The 15,212-nt window shown below is 42.0% G+C and overlaps 1 protein-coding gene across 2 annotated transcripts in view; it reads right to left on the bottom strand.

The window, feature by feature from the left end:
• Positions 1–10,180, bottom strand: part of cth (cystathionase (cystathionine gamma-lyase)) — a 30,012-nt gene extending 19,832 nt beyond the window's left edge. The window contains exons 1-6 of one of the 2 annotated variants that reach the window (XM_034179944.1): positions 9,901–10,180; positions 1,813–1,894; positions 1,578–1,673; positions 1,304–1,413; positions 708–842; positions 276–333 (exon numbers count right to left, since the gene is read on the bottom strand). In XM_034179944.1, coding sequence (XP_034035835.1) covers positions 276–333; positions 708–842; positions 1,304–1,413; positions 1,578–1,673; positions 1,813–1,894; positions 9,901–10,086 — 667 coding nt within the window. In that variant the 5' untranslated portion in view covers positions 10,087–10,180. The remainder of the gene's footprint in view (positions 1–275; positions 334–707; positions 843–1,303; positions 1,414–1,577; positions 1,674–1,812; positions 1,895–9,900) is intronic. The other variant, XM_034179943.1, reaches the window with a different exon arrangement.
• Positions 10,181–15,212: the final 5,032 nt, after the last annotated feature.

Below are 15,212 nucleotides of genomic sequence, written 5' to 3' on the forward strand. Positions count from 1 at the left end.
TGGCAATAAGACAGTTGCTGAAACTGATGTCAAGTAGGAAAAAATAAATAAATACTGGACGTGCAAGACAGGCCAGATTTAGGCAAAGCATGGTTAAGTAGGGCGTTGGAGATGGAGGGCAGGGCGCCCTATGAAATCAAGCCAGCTGGAACACTGTTATTGCAGAAAGGTTTCTGTTTAAATTCTAGGTAAAAACATACTTTATAGATTACATAATAAAAACCTGACATTTTTAAGAGACACAAACATGTTTGTGTGTAGACACGAGTACCTACCGTTCATGTACTTTGTGGCTGAATACATGCAGATGTCAGCTCCCAAAGCCAAGGGCCGCTAAAGTGTACAAGATAAAAACCAGCAGCAAACAGATGAGTTAATAAATGACTTGTTTCCACATGAACTAGTATTTGACTGCAGGGAAACTACTAAACTGCGGTTTCACAATCAGGAGAGCACGAACAGGCCATGTCTTGCTGTCACCTGGAAATATGCAGGTGACAGCAGGTTGACAGGTGTGTGGCACCGAATATACAGTCTGACAAAGGGCACTTGCCCGAAACGTTACTTTATTTTTTCTGTTTAATAAAAATTTTTCTGACTGAGAGCACTGTGGCTGTGCGGATCATTTAGATTTTTTCATGGAGATATGCTGTTGATCCTGCATGCCTCTTCAGATACTTGGGATGTGCGTGTCTCCACTGCATTACCTGGAAATATGCAGACATGAAGGTGTTGTCCACAACAACCACAATATCTTTATTATAGCCGTGGACTATCTCAGAACAGGTCTTGATGTCAACAATTTTCAGCATGGGGTTGGTGGGTGTTTCAAGCCACACAAGCTGCACAAGGACAAAAGGTTTAAGTTGGTTTTAATCCCCAACACAGTGTCAAAGACAGCACATCTGTTATCCCATAAATTTTGCAATAGGAGACTGCAGTCTCATTTGAACCCTCTGTGATATCATGGGATTTTACCACTTACGGGGACCTCCATTAATATATGTACAGCATAACTTCACATGGATAAATGGCGTACAGTTTGGTTTTTGGCTTTTTCACTTTGTTTGCATGTAATTTGCCCAAAACCCCACTGAAAATGCTGTAGTTTGTACCCCAGAAGTAGAGAAATTGTCATTTTACCCTTTTAGCACTTGCCCCCAAATAAGGCCGTGCTGCCCTATAACCTTGAAAATTCAGACTATGAAAACCTAATGTAATAATTAATTGATTTAGAACTTTAAAATATGTGAGAAAAGTAACAAAAGCATCAAAAGTTACAAACAGCAACTCCCTAACTTACTTTAGTTTCAGGCTTCAGGGCCTTCATGAGTTTCTCTGGTTGTACACAGTCCACTAAAGTCACGCTTAGACCAAGTTTGGAGGCAACCCGTTGGAAGTAACGGTTTGTGCCTAGCAATCCACACACAAATAAAGAGCGGTTCCTGGTCAACATTTTAAAAACCAAAGATGATTCAACAACACGTAAACATGTGTTCACTCATTTCATCTTGCGGCACAAGCAAACTTGTCATAGTTTTACAATCTCATGTCCAAACTACAAAGTGTCACCTCACCTCCATACACGTCATCCATGCAGATGATTCCGTCACCTGCTTTGAGCAGGTGAGTAATTGTTACTGTTGCTGCCAGCCCTGATGCAAGAGCGAGGCCTGAAAGGGGGGGAAGCACAGTCATCAGGTTCTTGTAATCTGCATCCATCACAGGCATTGTTTGGCATTAAATGGTTCCCATTTTGTAGCATACTCTACACTGCTCATGTAAGCACCTCATCCATGTAGTCTTACTTACAATATTTTGCACCATCCAAGGCTGCCACAGCTTTCTCAAGACAGTTTCTTGTAGGGTTGCCACTCCGACTGTATTCAAAGCCCTAGAGTAAAAGAATATTATTGTTTTTACTGTGCAGCCAAACTTATATCCTGATAACATGCACATGTTGTCTCAGTGTCACATGGAATCACAAAAAGTACAGGCTGGTGAATTATCACACAGACTGTTGTGAACCCAGCACTGATCTCTGTTGAATTACTTTTGAATTTCAAAATGACAGTCTTCCAAAGCAAGCTTACTGTGAGTTCACTTTTAAATCAGCTCACAGCAGCATTTATCTGTTTCCTTTGTTTTATTTGTTTCCTGCTTCCATTTATTTGTCAACACCATGCACACACAAACATCTGTTCCTCTGAGTTGCAGTTCTTTATGTCATTAGACAGCACTCAGCTGTTTGATAAAGACATTTAATCATATTTATTTGCTTGAAGGGGGCATGACTGCTAACTGGATTTTTTTCTGGAGCCCAACATGAGGAAACCCTTAAAATAGTAATGCCGTGATGATCGCTCGTACACTTTACATGTGACCTAACTTGGTTTTAAACGTGTGCTGAAAGTAATCAATTATTAGTAATCAATTTGTTTTGGAGGAAACAAATAAGCTTCAACACACATAACTAATTATAATTTTACCTCCTTTCCACACTCACTCATCTTCAACCACTTATTCCAACTAAGGGTCACGAGTCTATCCCAGCAGTTATCGGGTGTCAGGTGGAGTACATCCTGGACGTGACGCCAGTCTGTCACAGGGCCACATATAGACAAACAAACACATTCATACCCGCACACACACCTACAGACAATTTAAATTCCCAATTCCCCTAACCTGCATGTCTTTGGATGTGGGAGGAAGCTGGAGCACCCGGAGGGAACCCGCGCAAATGCGAGGAGAACATGCACAAAGAGACACAGTGATCTTATAATTAACATTACCACTGATCATCCAGGAAATGAGTTACTTGTTGGAAAGTGTTTCTAATTTTGACAGCCTCAGAACAGACAATACCTCACAACCTTCCTGTGTTCCGAGGTCCACTGCTGATTTACAGCAGTACTTGGTGCACATATGTAGGCGAGTTCTGGAATTACCCAGCAAGCTCAAATTTGCCAAAGGTTAATCATTGGGGTTAAGGTCATATCTGCCTGTCTGTTGGGCTACTTCTCAAGTCTGTTTGCTGGTATGGGGGGAAAGACATTTAAGAAAAGTTAAAAATGGTTTTCAACCCTATTAGGTTTATTTCATGACATTTCTAATGTCAGTGTGTACACATGCCACATATAATTATCACAGATTAGCACAAAAACACACACACAGCATAAAACATCTTTCTGTTGAGTTTCAAATGCCATATACTGATTTAGACTAAAAATAGTAATGTTAGCTAGAGGTCAATTCACTCCATTATTCAACCATTTTTCTTGTTGTTACACGACGTCTTGTCTGAGGTTAGAGTGGTAGGTCTGACACATTGAAACGTCAAGAAATGATGCTGCTTCACGAGATTTCACAGAAAGGAAGGCTGCAGAGGAAAATGATGCTGCACGGATGCTAACTGACAAATTTAGATAAATTTATGCAAAATTACCTGAGAAAATAAAGGGCATGGGTGGTGGCCAAGTGGATAAGGTGCTTGGTTTTAGTGCACAAGGTTCCCGAGTCAAACCCCACCCCTGCTGGTTTCTCCACATAATGTGGAGACATGTCAGTGCCAATTCAACATGTAAATCCACATTGGCTCTGCTGTAGCAACTCCATATGTGGGGGGGGGGGGGGGGGGGGGGGGAGGTAGCAGCTGAGGGGACTTACTGTTTGCCCGAGAAACAAAGAGGGACCACCTTAAGTTGAAAATCGGTATAATGGTGCCGAGAATGTAGCATGAAGGCACAGCGCTATGGGGCCATTGCTGTAGCAAAAGTATTTGTAAACGTGTATTTCGATCCTCAAATGTGTCAAAATAAATAAATAATCTCTGTGTGTAACCAGATCCACAAATGTGTAACCAATAGCAATTTGGTCCTGTGTAGACTTACCAGTAGGGGCGCAAGCACCAATGATATCAGTCACTGCTATCGTTTTAAACCTGGCTGGGCCCTCGAAGAACATCTGTGAGGGCATGTTTTTTTTGTAGAGCCCGACCGATATGGATTTTTTGAGGCTGATGCCGATAACGATATTTGGATCGAAAAAATGCCCATAATCGATAAATCGGCTGATTTGCCGATAGCCAATAAACCAGCCGATAGTGAATCTGAATGTTTCAACCTCTTAGCAGTAAACAAAAGTTTTTCATGCTAGAAATAAGGTCTACACAACGTGGGTTTAATAAAAAGCGTGACCGGCACAATGAAGCACATTTGACACATTACTACATAAACTGAGTTAAGCAAACTGAGTTGAACTGAAACGGGAGAAATGTGGGGTGAATGTAATCGTCAAGTTATTACAAACAACATCCTTATAAACTTACTTGTATGCTTCTGTCAGCCGATCAGTGCAGTGACAGCGAACTACGGGGGCTGGTGATGAACACATTTAACCCTCTGGGGCCGAGGCTGTCGTATATGACGGCTAAGACCAAACTTTACTAATTTATAAATAACTTTTTAATGATATGAAATAGAAACTTACTTTTTTTTTTGCTGAAAAGTTAATTCTGCGGACTTTTGAGTCAGCCATCGGCCATCTTTGTAATCCTCATAGAAGCTGTGTGATGACGTGTGCAATGTGAGTGTCCAATCGGAATTGGTTCACCATCACATGGTTTTCCAAAATCCAAGCATAGGGCAGATTCACCTCACGGGAAAAGCCAAAGATTGTTTTCAGGAGTGATACGTTACTAGTTGACCCGTTTGAATAGCCCCCTGGGTGCTCCAATGAGTACATACTATTGGGCTTCAAATGCGCTCTGCGCCATTACGCACAAAGCAGACGGAGCGCCTCTGATGACAATCTCATGTGTTCAACAATGAGTGTGTAACTATCAGGATTGCTCCACTAGTTTGCATGTGAATGTTACTGGATAACTCTGTTGCTTTTACCATGAAGACAAAAAAATACATAGACCATTTTGTATATATTGTTCAAAATGTGCATTTGTGCTTATTGTTTGAACCTTTTTGTTGTAGAGTCTTTCACACAAGACCTCAAATTACCTTTATAAAGTGTCAAAACAGTTGTTTATTATAGTTTGTGTGTTTTGAATAAATGGTGTGGAAATTTATTTTCCGCTTTATTTTTTCCTTCCTTATTTTTGATTGTAAACCTTTATTACACTTAGAAAACACAACAAAAGCATATATATTATGAAAACACAGGTTCAGGTTATCCTGAAAAAACAGACATAAAACTTGATTGTGGGATGCAAGGAGAGCTGTTAACAGCAATAATAAAACATTTACACCAGGCGAATGAACTGTCCAAAAAATGCCCTCGGACCCCAGAGTGGTTAAGCAGGGGTGTAAGCAGCTCTCAATTGAATGGAGTCAGAGCTCCATCTACTGGACAAACGGTGCAATGACATTTTACATTGCCGACAAACATTAATTGTTTTGTTTATGCGAAATTATTGGCGTTCTGTCGGCAAAATTTCGGCCGATAGTGAGTACTTTGAAAAGGGCTTATATCGGCCAATAATATGGGCCGGCCGATATATCGGTCGGGCTCTATTTTTTTTTTTTTTTGCTTTGGGTTTTTTTTTTTTTTGTCTTTTTTTTTTTTTGTCCTGTGTTTTGGAGATTAGGAACATAGAAGACTATAATAAAAAGTACATTAATGACAACATTTGTTGTCTTATGCATAATGCAAGTGATCATCAAATAAATATCTTCTTACCTGCCTGGTTTGTTTTCCTGACATAGAAAGAAAAAAAAAAAAAAAAAAGCCATGCTTGTTTGTTTTTTTCCTCCAACCACTGCCATCTAAACTTGTTCTTCATGCTGTTATCAAGACAAGCTGTCCCCTTTTTCCAATATTGTGAAATCTGACATTTTTTCAGATTTTTTTCACCCCAAAACTTCAGAAAGCCTGTGTACAGAAGAACCATAAAGTGCAGATTTAGCAAGCTCAAGTTTACACTGAGACAATTTGAAGTTTTTGAAAAACAAGATCAAAAACTTACCAGAGTGATAGCTTTTCTGTATTAACGATGATAAAAAAAAAAAGTCGGGTTGGCTCATTTGGCTCAAACCAGCTCCAGTTTTTGATGAACTTTAATTCATAGACATTATATAAGTAGATGCATCATGACTTGCTGCAATGTACAACCCCTGGCAAAAATGATGGAATCCTGGCCTCGGAGGATGTTCATTCAGGTGTTTAATTTTGTAGAAAAAAAAAAAAAAAATAATCAGATCACAGACATGTCACAAAACTAAAGTCATTTCAAATGGCAACTTTCTAGCTTTAAAAAAACACTATAAGAAATCAAGAAGAAAAAAAAAATTGTGGCAGTTAGTAACGGTTACTTTTTTAGACCAAGCAGAGGGGAAAAAAAAAAATATGGACTCACTCGATTCTGAGGAATAAATTATGGAATCACCCTGTAAATTTTCAGCCCCAAAACTAACACCTGCATCAAATCAGATCTGCTCGTTAGTCTGCATCTAAAAAGGAGTGATCACACCTTGGAGAGCTGTTGCACCAAGTGGACTGACATGAATCATGGCTCCAACACGAGAGATGTCAATTGAAACAAAGGAGAGGATTATCAAACTCTTAAAAGAGGGTAAATCATCAATCAATGTTGCAAAAGATGTTGGTTGTTCACAGTCAGCTGTGTCTAAACTCTGGACCAAATACAAACAACATGGGAAGGTTGTTAAAGGCAAATATACTGGTAGACCAAGGAAGACATCAAAGCGTCAAGACAGAAAACTTAAAGCAATATGTCTCAAAAATCGAAAATGCACAACAAAACAAATGAGGAACGAATGGGAGGAAACTGGAGTCAACCTCTGTGACCGAACTGTAAGAAACCGCCTAAAGGAAATGGGATTTACATACAGAAAAGCTAGACGAAAGCCATCATTAACACCTAAACAGAAAAAAAACAAGGTTACAATGGGATAAAGAAAAGCAATCGTGGACTGTGGATGACAACAACCCCTGGCAAAAATTATGGAATCACCGGCCTCGGAGGATGTTCATTCAGTTGTTTAATTTTGTAGAAAAAAAAAAAAAAAAAGCAGATCACAGACATGACACAAAATTAAAGTCATTTCAAATGGCAACTTTCTGGCTTTAAGAAACACTATAAGAAATCAGGGAAAATAATTGTGGCAGTCAGTAACGGTTACTTTTTTAAACCAAGCAGAGGGAAAAAAAAATATGGACTCACTCAATTCTGAGGAATAAATTATGGAATCACCCTGTAAATTTTCATCCCCAAAACTAACACCTGCATCAAATCAGATCTGCTCATTAGTCTGCATCTAAAAAGGAGTGATCACACCTTGGAGAGCTGTTGCACCAAGTGGACTGACATGAATCATGGCTCCAACACGAGAGATGTCAATTGAAACAAAGGAGAGGATTATCAAACTCTTAAAAGAGGGTAAATCATCACGCAATGTTGCAAAAGATGTTGGTTGTTCACAGTCAGCTGTGTCTAAACTCTGGACCAAATACAAACAACATGGGAAGGCTGTTAAAGGCAAACATACTGGTAGACCAAGGAAGACATCAAAGTGTCAAGACAGAAAACTTACAGCAATATGTCTCAAAAATCGAAAATGCACAACAAAACAAATGAACAAATGGGAGGAAACTGGAGTCAACATCTGTGACCGAACTGTAAGAAACCACCTAAAGGAAATGGGATTTACATACAGAAAAGCTAAACGAAAGCCATCATTAACACCTAAACAGAAAAACACAAGGTTAACAATGGGCTAAGGAAAAGCAATTGTGGACTGTGGATGAAAGTCATATTCAGTGATGAATCTCGAATCTGCATTGGGCAAGGTGATGATGCTGGAACTTTTGTTTGGTGCCGTTCCAATGAGATTTATAAAGATGACTGCCTGAAGAGAACATGTAAATTTCCACAGTCATTGCTGTCATGGCTGGCAGGGCGGACCACTTTTTTGTGGTGGTCCGCCCTGCCTCCACTGCACAGGTATCATTTCTGAGCTCAGCGGCTCGTCTGACAGTGAGGCTGATGAAGGCAGGGCGGACCAATTTTTAGGGGGGACCGTTCGGTCAGTGACACCGGAAACATTCACCACGATTAAAAACACAGTTTTCCGGTCATTTCTGGAAAACTTTCATCAGTGCTGAGCACACAGTGTGTTCAGTACAGTGAACATATTTTTTGGCAGTTTGTCTTGGTACTAAAGGATCAACAATGTGTGACACTGAACTGAAGTTTACCCTCACATAAAAGATTATGTTAGCTTCATTAAAAGCGCTACCAAGGTGTCAATTATTGAACTGTGCAGAAAACAAGAGACAAAATGGGAAACCTTTGGTATCAAATGTTAATTTGATGCTTCTGTTACAAGTCTGTAAATAAAATTTTCGAATAAGTTCTCATTTCAAAAACTTGTGTACGATCAAAAAGTGGTAACATTTTATTGGCCCACCCTGTATTGTAATGGCTTTGTAAAACAGTTGCATGTTCATCCTTTCTTGTGTACAGCTGTAAAAGTATGTTTATGATACATTTATTGTATGTTTATGATAGATTATAATCGTTCAGACAAGCTGCACCGTGATGCGGCGCAATCACTCGCACTTACATGCAGTGTTTTTAATTGCTTGCATAATGTGCAAGCAATCGCATGAAGTTCACGTAATTAATGCGTGATGGAGATTTTGAACATTTCATTGCACACGGTTTACACCAGTTTACAAGAAGTTTGAGACGAGTTTACCCTCGTGCACGGCAGAGTGCACGCAAGTGCATGGATCAAAGTAGTACAAGTGTCAGGGCACCTTTATACTGACAGCCAACCAATGCTGCCTATAATGGAACAAAAGAACTGTGTACTAATATAAAACTGTTTCTCAGGCTCACATCAGTGCTCAAGTTGCCAGCCAGCCAATGTCGTTTTTAGCAACAAAAAAAAATTAGCAGAATGTGACATGAAACGGTTACTTAAGCCAACATCAAAAAGACAACCAACATTCTGGTATATGGTATTCAAAAGAACAATCACCAGGGTGTGGAATATGACTGTTGTTCAAGATCTTTTCAAAAAGGGGAGGTGTTTTCTGAGTGTTCCTGTTGCAACAACATCTCCTTCGAGTATAAAATGGCTGTCCCTGGCACTGGAGTTTCATCCTTGCTCAACTTGTGCACGATGTCCGTTCCTGCTGTACTTTGCCCTTGTCTGGTATGTCCCAAAGAAGTCAGACCAAGACCTGTAATCCTGGAATGTGGCAGATGCTCCCAGTCTGCATTCTTGCATGATTGTTTTACAAAACACAGATACATAAACTGGAGAAATTCACTAGCCTAGAAAAAAAACTCCAGCTCAGTAACAAAACACAGTGGGGTGAGCTCACCTACACAAAGTGGGGTGACTTCACCTGGGGTGAGATTACATGTGGGGTGACTTCACACAGATCAGGGTGACTTCACTCACCGCCATGTAACTGTGTACCGTGATATGTTTTGCATGGTGGAGCTAGTATATCGGTACACCCCTATTTATTATTTGTTTAGGTTCTATCATAGAATAAAAAATATCGTTGATGAAAAAAGTGTTGACAGTCTAAATAAAAAAATAAATACATTTTTAAACTTCAAAAGCTGATAAATGCCTCATTGATATTACTGGTAAGTGCCCTAATAATTAAATTATTACAATATGCTAAATAATAGGAGTGTTTTATTTCAGTCACAATGCTTTTGATTCCATTATACGATAGGTAGCTCGACAGTTTGAAATTTAAGGTAGCTCGTTAAATGTCAAATTAAGTCTCCCGCCCTCCTATAAAAATACATCTATTGAAGGTAGTTTTTTGTTTATTAGTATTACCATTACACATTTCAAAGCGGTCCTGTCTGCTAAAATAACCGAATATAAGAGCACTTACAGCGTGTTGTCCGGGTGCGAACTGCTTGAAGGTAGTCGACAGAGAAATTGGCGGCACCACCGCCATCGACTTCCACTGCTCCGGCTCCTGGCCGACGTGAATCGCTTCTGTCGCAAACGACTTGAAAGCCGAGAGATAACCGCTCATCTCCTCGCTCGATCCGCGGTGGCTGCACGGTCCGTCCATGGCACACGTCCTCCCAAAGAAAAACCAACACAAACAACTCTGGAAAGACAAGTCGGCATATAACGGCGCACTGGGGAAACCATTTAACGGAAACGTGCGCTGCGCTCGTGTCTCACAACTAATCAGCGATCGTCAGTAAGAAAGAGGATCGCCTGTGATTGGCTGCCAACCAGGGGCGTCCCTAGCCCGACAACCGGTCTGAATGGTTGTCGGGCTAGGGACGCCCCTCCCACGTGATTACTCACGGTGTTGTTTGCTATCTACTGATGTGTCCATGTGCGTGTGCGCGGTGACTGTGATGCAATCCATCCTGTTGTTTGAGTCATGGGGAATTTTACATTATATATATTTTATGCAAATATAAGGTAAAAGAAAACTAATTACCAACATACAGACGCGAAGTGGTTAATGCGCTTGGTTTCAGTGCAGAAGGTTCCGGGTTCAAATCCCACATTTCTCCATGTAATGTGGAGTTGCGTCAGGAAGGGCATCCGGTGTAAAACCTGTGCCAATTCAACATGCAGATCCACCTTGGATTTGCTGTGGCGACCCCAAGTGCAAACAAGGGAGCAGCCGAAGGGACTTACACACACACACACACACACACACACACACACACACACACACATATATATATATATATATATATATATATATATATATATATATAGTTATAACTATATATATATATATATATTTATATAATTATATAGTACACTTACATATATAGACTTACATATAGTTATATATAATATATAGTTATATAGGTTTATATATATATATATATAGTTATAACTATATAAATAAATATATATTTATATAGTTATATAGTACACTTACATATATAGACTTACATATAGTTATATATAATATATAGTTATATAGGTTTATATATATATATACACTCAACAAAAATATAAACGCAACACTTTTGGTTTTGCTCCCATTTTGTATGAGATGAACTCAAAGATCTAAAACTTTTTCCACATACACAATATCACCATTTCCCTCAAATATTGTTCACAAACCAGTCTAAATCTGTGATAGTGAGCACTTCTCCTTTGCTGAGATAATCCATCCCACCTCACAGGTGTGCCATATCAAGATGCTGATTAGAAGCCATGATTAGTGCACAGGTGTGCCTTAGACTGCCCACAATAAAAGGCCACTCTGAAAGGTGCAGTTTTATCACACAGCACAATGCCACAGATGTCGCAAGATTTGAGGGAGCGTGCAATTGGCATGCTGACAGCAGGAATGTCAACCAGAGCTGTTGCTTGTGTATTGAATGTTCATTTCTCTACCATAAGCCGTCTCCAAAGGCGTTTCAGAGAATTTGGCAGTACATCCAACCAGCCTCACAACCGCAGACCACGTGTAACCACACCAGCCCAGGACCTCCACATCCAGCATGTTCACCTCCAAGATCGTCTGAGACCAGCCACTCGGACAGCTGCTGGAACATTCGGTTTGCATAACCAAAGAATTTCTTCACAAACTGTCAGAAACCGTCTCAGGGAAGCTCATCTGCATGCTCGTCGTCCTCATCGGGGTCTCGACCTGACTCCAGTTCGTCGTTGTAACCGACCTGAGTGGGCAAATGCTCACATTCGCTGGCGTTTGGCACGTTGGAGAGGTGTTCTCTTCACGGATGATGCGAAGGAGATGTGTTGCACTGCATAAGGCAAATGGTGGTCACACCAGATACTGACTGGTATCCCCCCCAATAAAACAAAACTGCACCTTTCAGAGTGGCCTTTTATTGTGGGCAGTCTAAGGCACACCTGTGCACTAATCATGGTGTCTAATCAGCATCTTGATATGGCACACCTGTGAGGTGGGATGGATTATCTCAGCAAAGGAGAAGTGCTCACTATCACAGATTTAGACTGGTTTGTGAACAATATTTGAGGGAAATGGTGATATTGTGTATGTGGAAAAAGTTTTAGATCTTTGAGTTCATCTCATACAAAATGGGAGCAAAACCAAAAGTGTTGCGTTTATATTTTTGTTGAGTATATATACAATAAAGTAACGGTCCTTTTATTTTTTTCAAAAACTATATGGATTTCATTCATATGTTTTTACGTCAGACATGCTTGAACCCTCGTGCGCATGCGTGAGTTTTTCCACACCTGTTGGTGACGTCATTTGCCTGTGAGCACGACTTGGGAAGTAGTGGTCCCACCCCCTCGTCGGATTTTCATTGTCTGGAAATGGCGAATGAAAAGGACTTTTTGTCCATCAGAATTTTTTCAGAAGCTGTTAGAGACTGGCACCTGGAAACCATTCGAAAAATTTATCTGGCTTTCGGTGAAAATTTTACAGGCTTCACAGAGAATAAGGTCTGTTACTACAGTGTTAAGGACCCCTTTAAGGAAGCTCGGCGCGCCGCGCTCAGAGCTGCGACAACGAGGCACAAGCCACCGGACCATTTCTAAACGGATGGCTCTGTGGATACGAGACCGTCGTGTGCTCTTTCTCTGGTTATCACAAGAGCTGGACATCAGCCATTTTCCGGCAGATTTCACTTTTAACAAGAGATTTTGTCATGGAAAGCCGCGCGGAGGCTTTGCGCGTAAAAACCGATTCGCTTTGGAAGCGAGACAAAGGAACACCTCCGTTTCGGCGTGTCAGAAGACAAGTTTGGACATGTCTATCTTGGCTTTCAATGCTTACCAGTCCAGTAAGTATCAGTGAAATTGTGGAGAGCTGGACATGTCCAAACTTGTCCTCTGACACGCCGAAATGGAGGTGTTCCTTTGTCTCGCTTCCAAAGCGAATCTGGTTTTACGCGCGAAGCCTCCGCGCAGCTTTCCATGACAAAATCTCTTGTTAAAAGTGAAATCTGCAGGAAAATGGCTGATGTCCAGCTTGTTATGTGTCGACGCGGATTGAGGAGCGAACCTGCGTCAGACAGAACCCAGCGCTAAAAATAACCAGAAAGCGGTTCCAACAACAAAAACAATTTATTTTTCACCTGTGCCTAAATAAAATGTACAAAACCAAAACCAACGTCCTTCTGGAGGAGTGACTGCTGGCACGCTCTCCAGCGCCCGCAAGGAGAGAAGTCCGGCGCTCCTGGACCCACTACCACCAGACAAACACCCCCCAGGTGGACACGACAAACTGACTCTCTGTGAAGCAAAGAAGATGTGAGGTAAGTCAGCAGTTACAACAATATCTTTCAAAAGACACACGCTATCAGCAACACATTCAGGTCTGTACTTTTTATCTTTATGCAAATGAGCAGCTTCTCACAACAAGTGGAGGATCACTTATCCTGCACGCCACAGCAGTGAGAAGCAAGCTGCACAATTCTCATCACAATTCAAGTATACTGTGTAACAAAACACCAAGTTACTATCAACAATTAGTCAAATACTTAATTACCTTTAATGTGTGCTGACAGCATGTGTCCTCACCCTTCCTTGCTTCACGGCTCGATGTGTCAAACCCAGGTGCGGTCCTCAGCGTCTCACAAACGAACATCACAAGGTAGAGTTCCCGGCAGTTCTGCTTGAATCACACATGCCTTAAAAGCAGAACGCCATCCAATTATCTGCTTCAGCTGAAAGTCTTTAAGGTTGCATGTGAGCACCAGTCACAGGTGCTTCACATGATGTTGATGAGGGTGAGGATTCTTCAGCCAGCACCTTCTCCACAGACAAATCAGTTTCCATGCCACCTGAGGAGCAAAGAAAAGAAAAGAACACCAAAACATCCAGCCACACCCCCCAACACACAACAGTACCCCCCCATCAACGGGAAGCCTCCCGGCGACCGAACAGACCAGACCCGAGAACAGCACCTCCCTCCGGGGTCCACGTCAGGAAGTAGACAGCACCACGCTCCCAAGGTCCACCACAGACAGCAGGACAAGCACCGCAGCTGGAAGGCCGGCTGGAATCAACAAAGCCCCAAAACATACCCCAATACACTCCAACACACAGAAAAAAAACATAAAACCCACCCAAAACCTCCCCAGGGGACCGTCCCATCAAACCCCGGGAAGAAAAGAAAAACTCCCAAACGCCAAAACCCAACACAGCCCCACAAACACAATACAAACAGAAATGCATAAAAGAAAAATAAACAACCCCCCCAGAATGACCTGCAGAGTCCAACCCCCCCCAGAAGGCCTTCATCGCCAGTTCCAGGAGGAACAGCCAAACCATGATCCCACACAGGTCCCCAGGTATACATGGAGCAAAACGGCGCCCCCCAGGGGACCGTACCATCAACCCCAGGAGGTACCCTCCCCACAACCCCGGAACCCCAGACCCGGTCACACTTGGCCAGTTGGCCCCAAGCCAATTCCCCCCCAGAGGACCGTCCCATCAACCCTGGAGGTGGAACCCGGAAGGAAACAGAACAAAATCAAACATCAACCCCCGGAGGACTACCAAAAACAACCCCGGGGGGATATAAATGACTGTAAACCCTGTTACCCTCCCCGGCACCTCGAAAGACCCCAGGTCCCTCCCAGAGCCTTCGGCGGCTCAATTTTGGCGAACGGCTCAAAATATCAAGCCGGAGAAGGGAACAGAAAAAAAACTAACCCAGCTCCAACCCCAAGGCGCAGCAGAGAACCGGAAATACGTCCGGTGCCCCAACTCGACCATACCCCAGCCTCTCGGGAGGGGTGTAACTACCGAAATGGCGAACGGCAACAGATCGGCCCACCCCTCCGACTGAGGTAAGTCTCCGCTGCACCACACCCCGGCAACACCAATGACGAACGGTACAAAGGCTCACCGAGGCTGGAGTGGAACCGGGCCCTAACCAAACCAAAAAAAACGCCTCTAACACCCCCCCCTAGGTGCAGAGGTCTTCTGAGAATGCTCAGCGTGACCAACCTGCACCACCCCACCACCCACAAGACAAACGGTCTTGGGGCAAGTGAGGTTGGGGTTAGGGATGTAGAGAAATAAAAAACAACAAAATAAAACGACCCAACAACCCAAACAGAAAATACCTAAAAACACATAAAAACTTAATAATGACGTGAGCTCAGGTGGACTTCCAACCGCCTAACAGTCACTCCACCAGATACGCCTCTGACTCCCCATACAATTATAACCCCTATTTAAGGAAAAAACATTTACCCGTGCTAGATTTTTTTT

This window comes from Thalassophryne amazonica, chromosome 10, assembly GCF_902500255.1.
Source record: "Thalassophryne amazonica chromosome 10, fThaAma1.1, whole genome shotgun sequence".
In the NCBI taxonomy this organism is placed as follows: Eukaryota; Metazoa; Chordata; class Actinopteri; order Batrachoidiformes; family Batrachoididae; genus Thalassophryne; species Thalassophryne amazonica.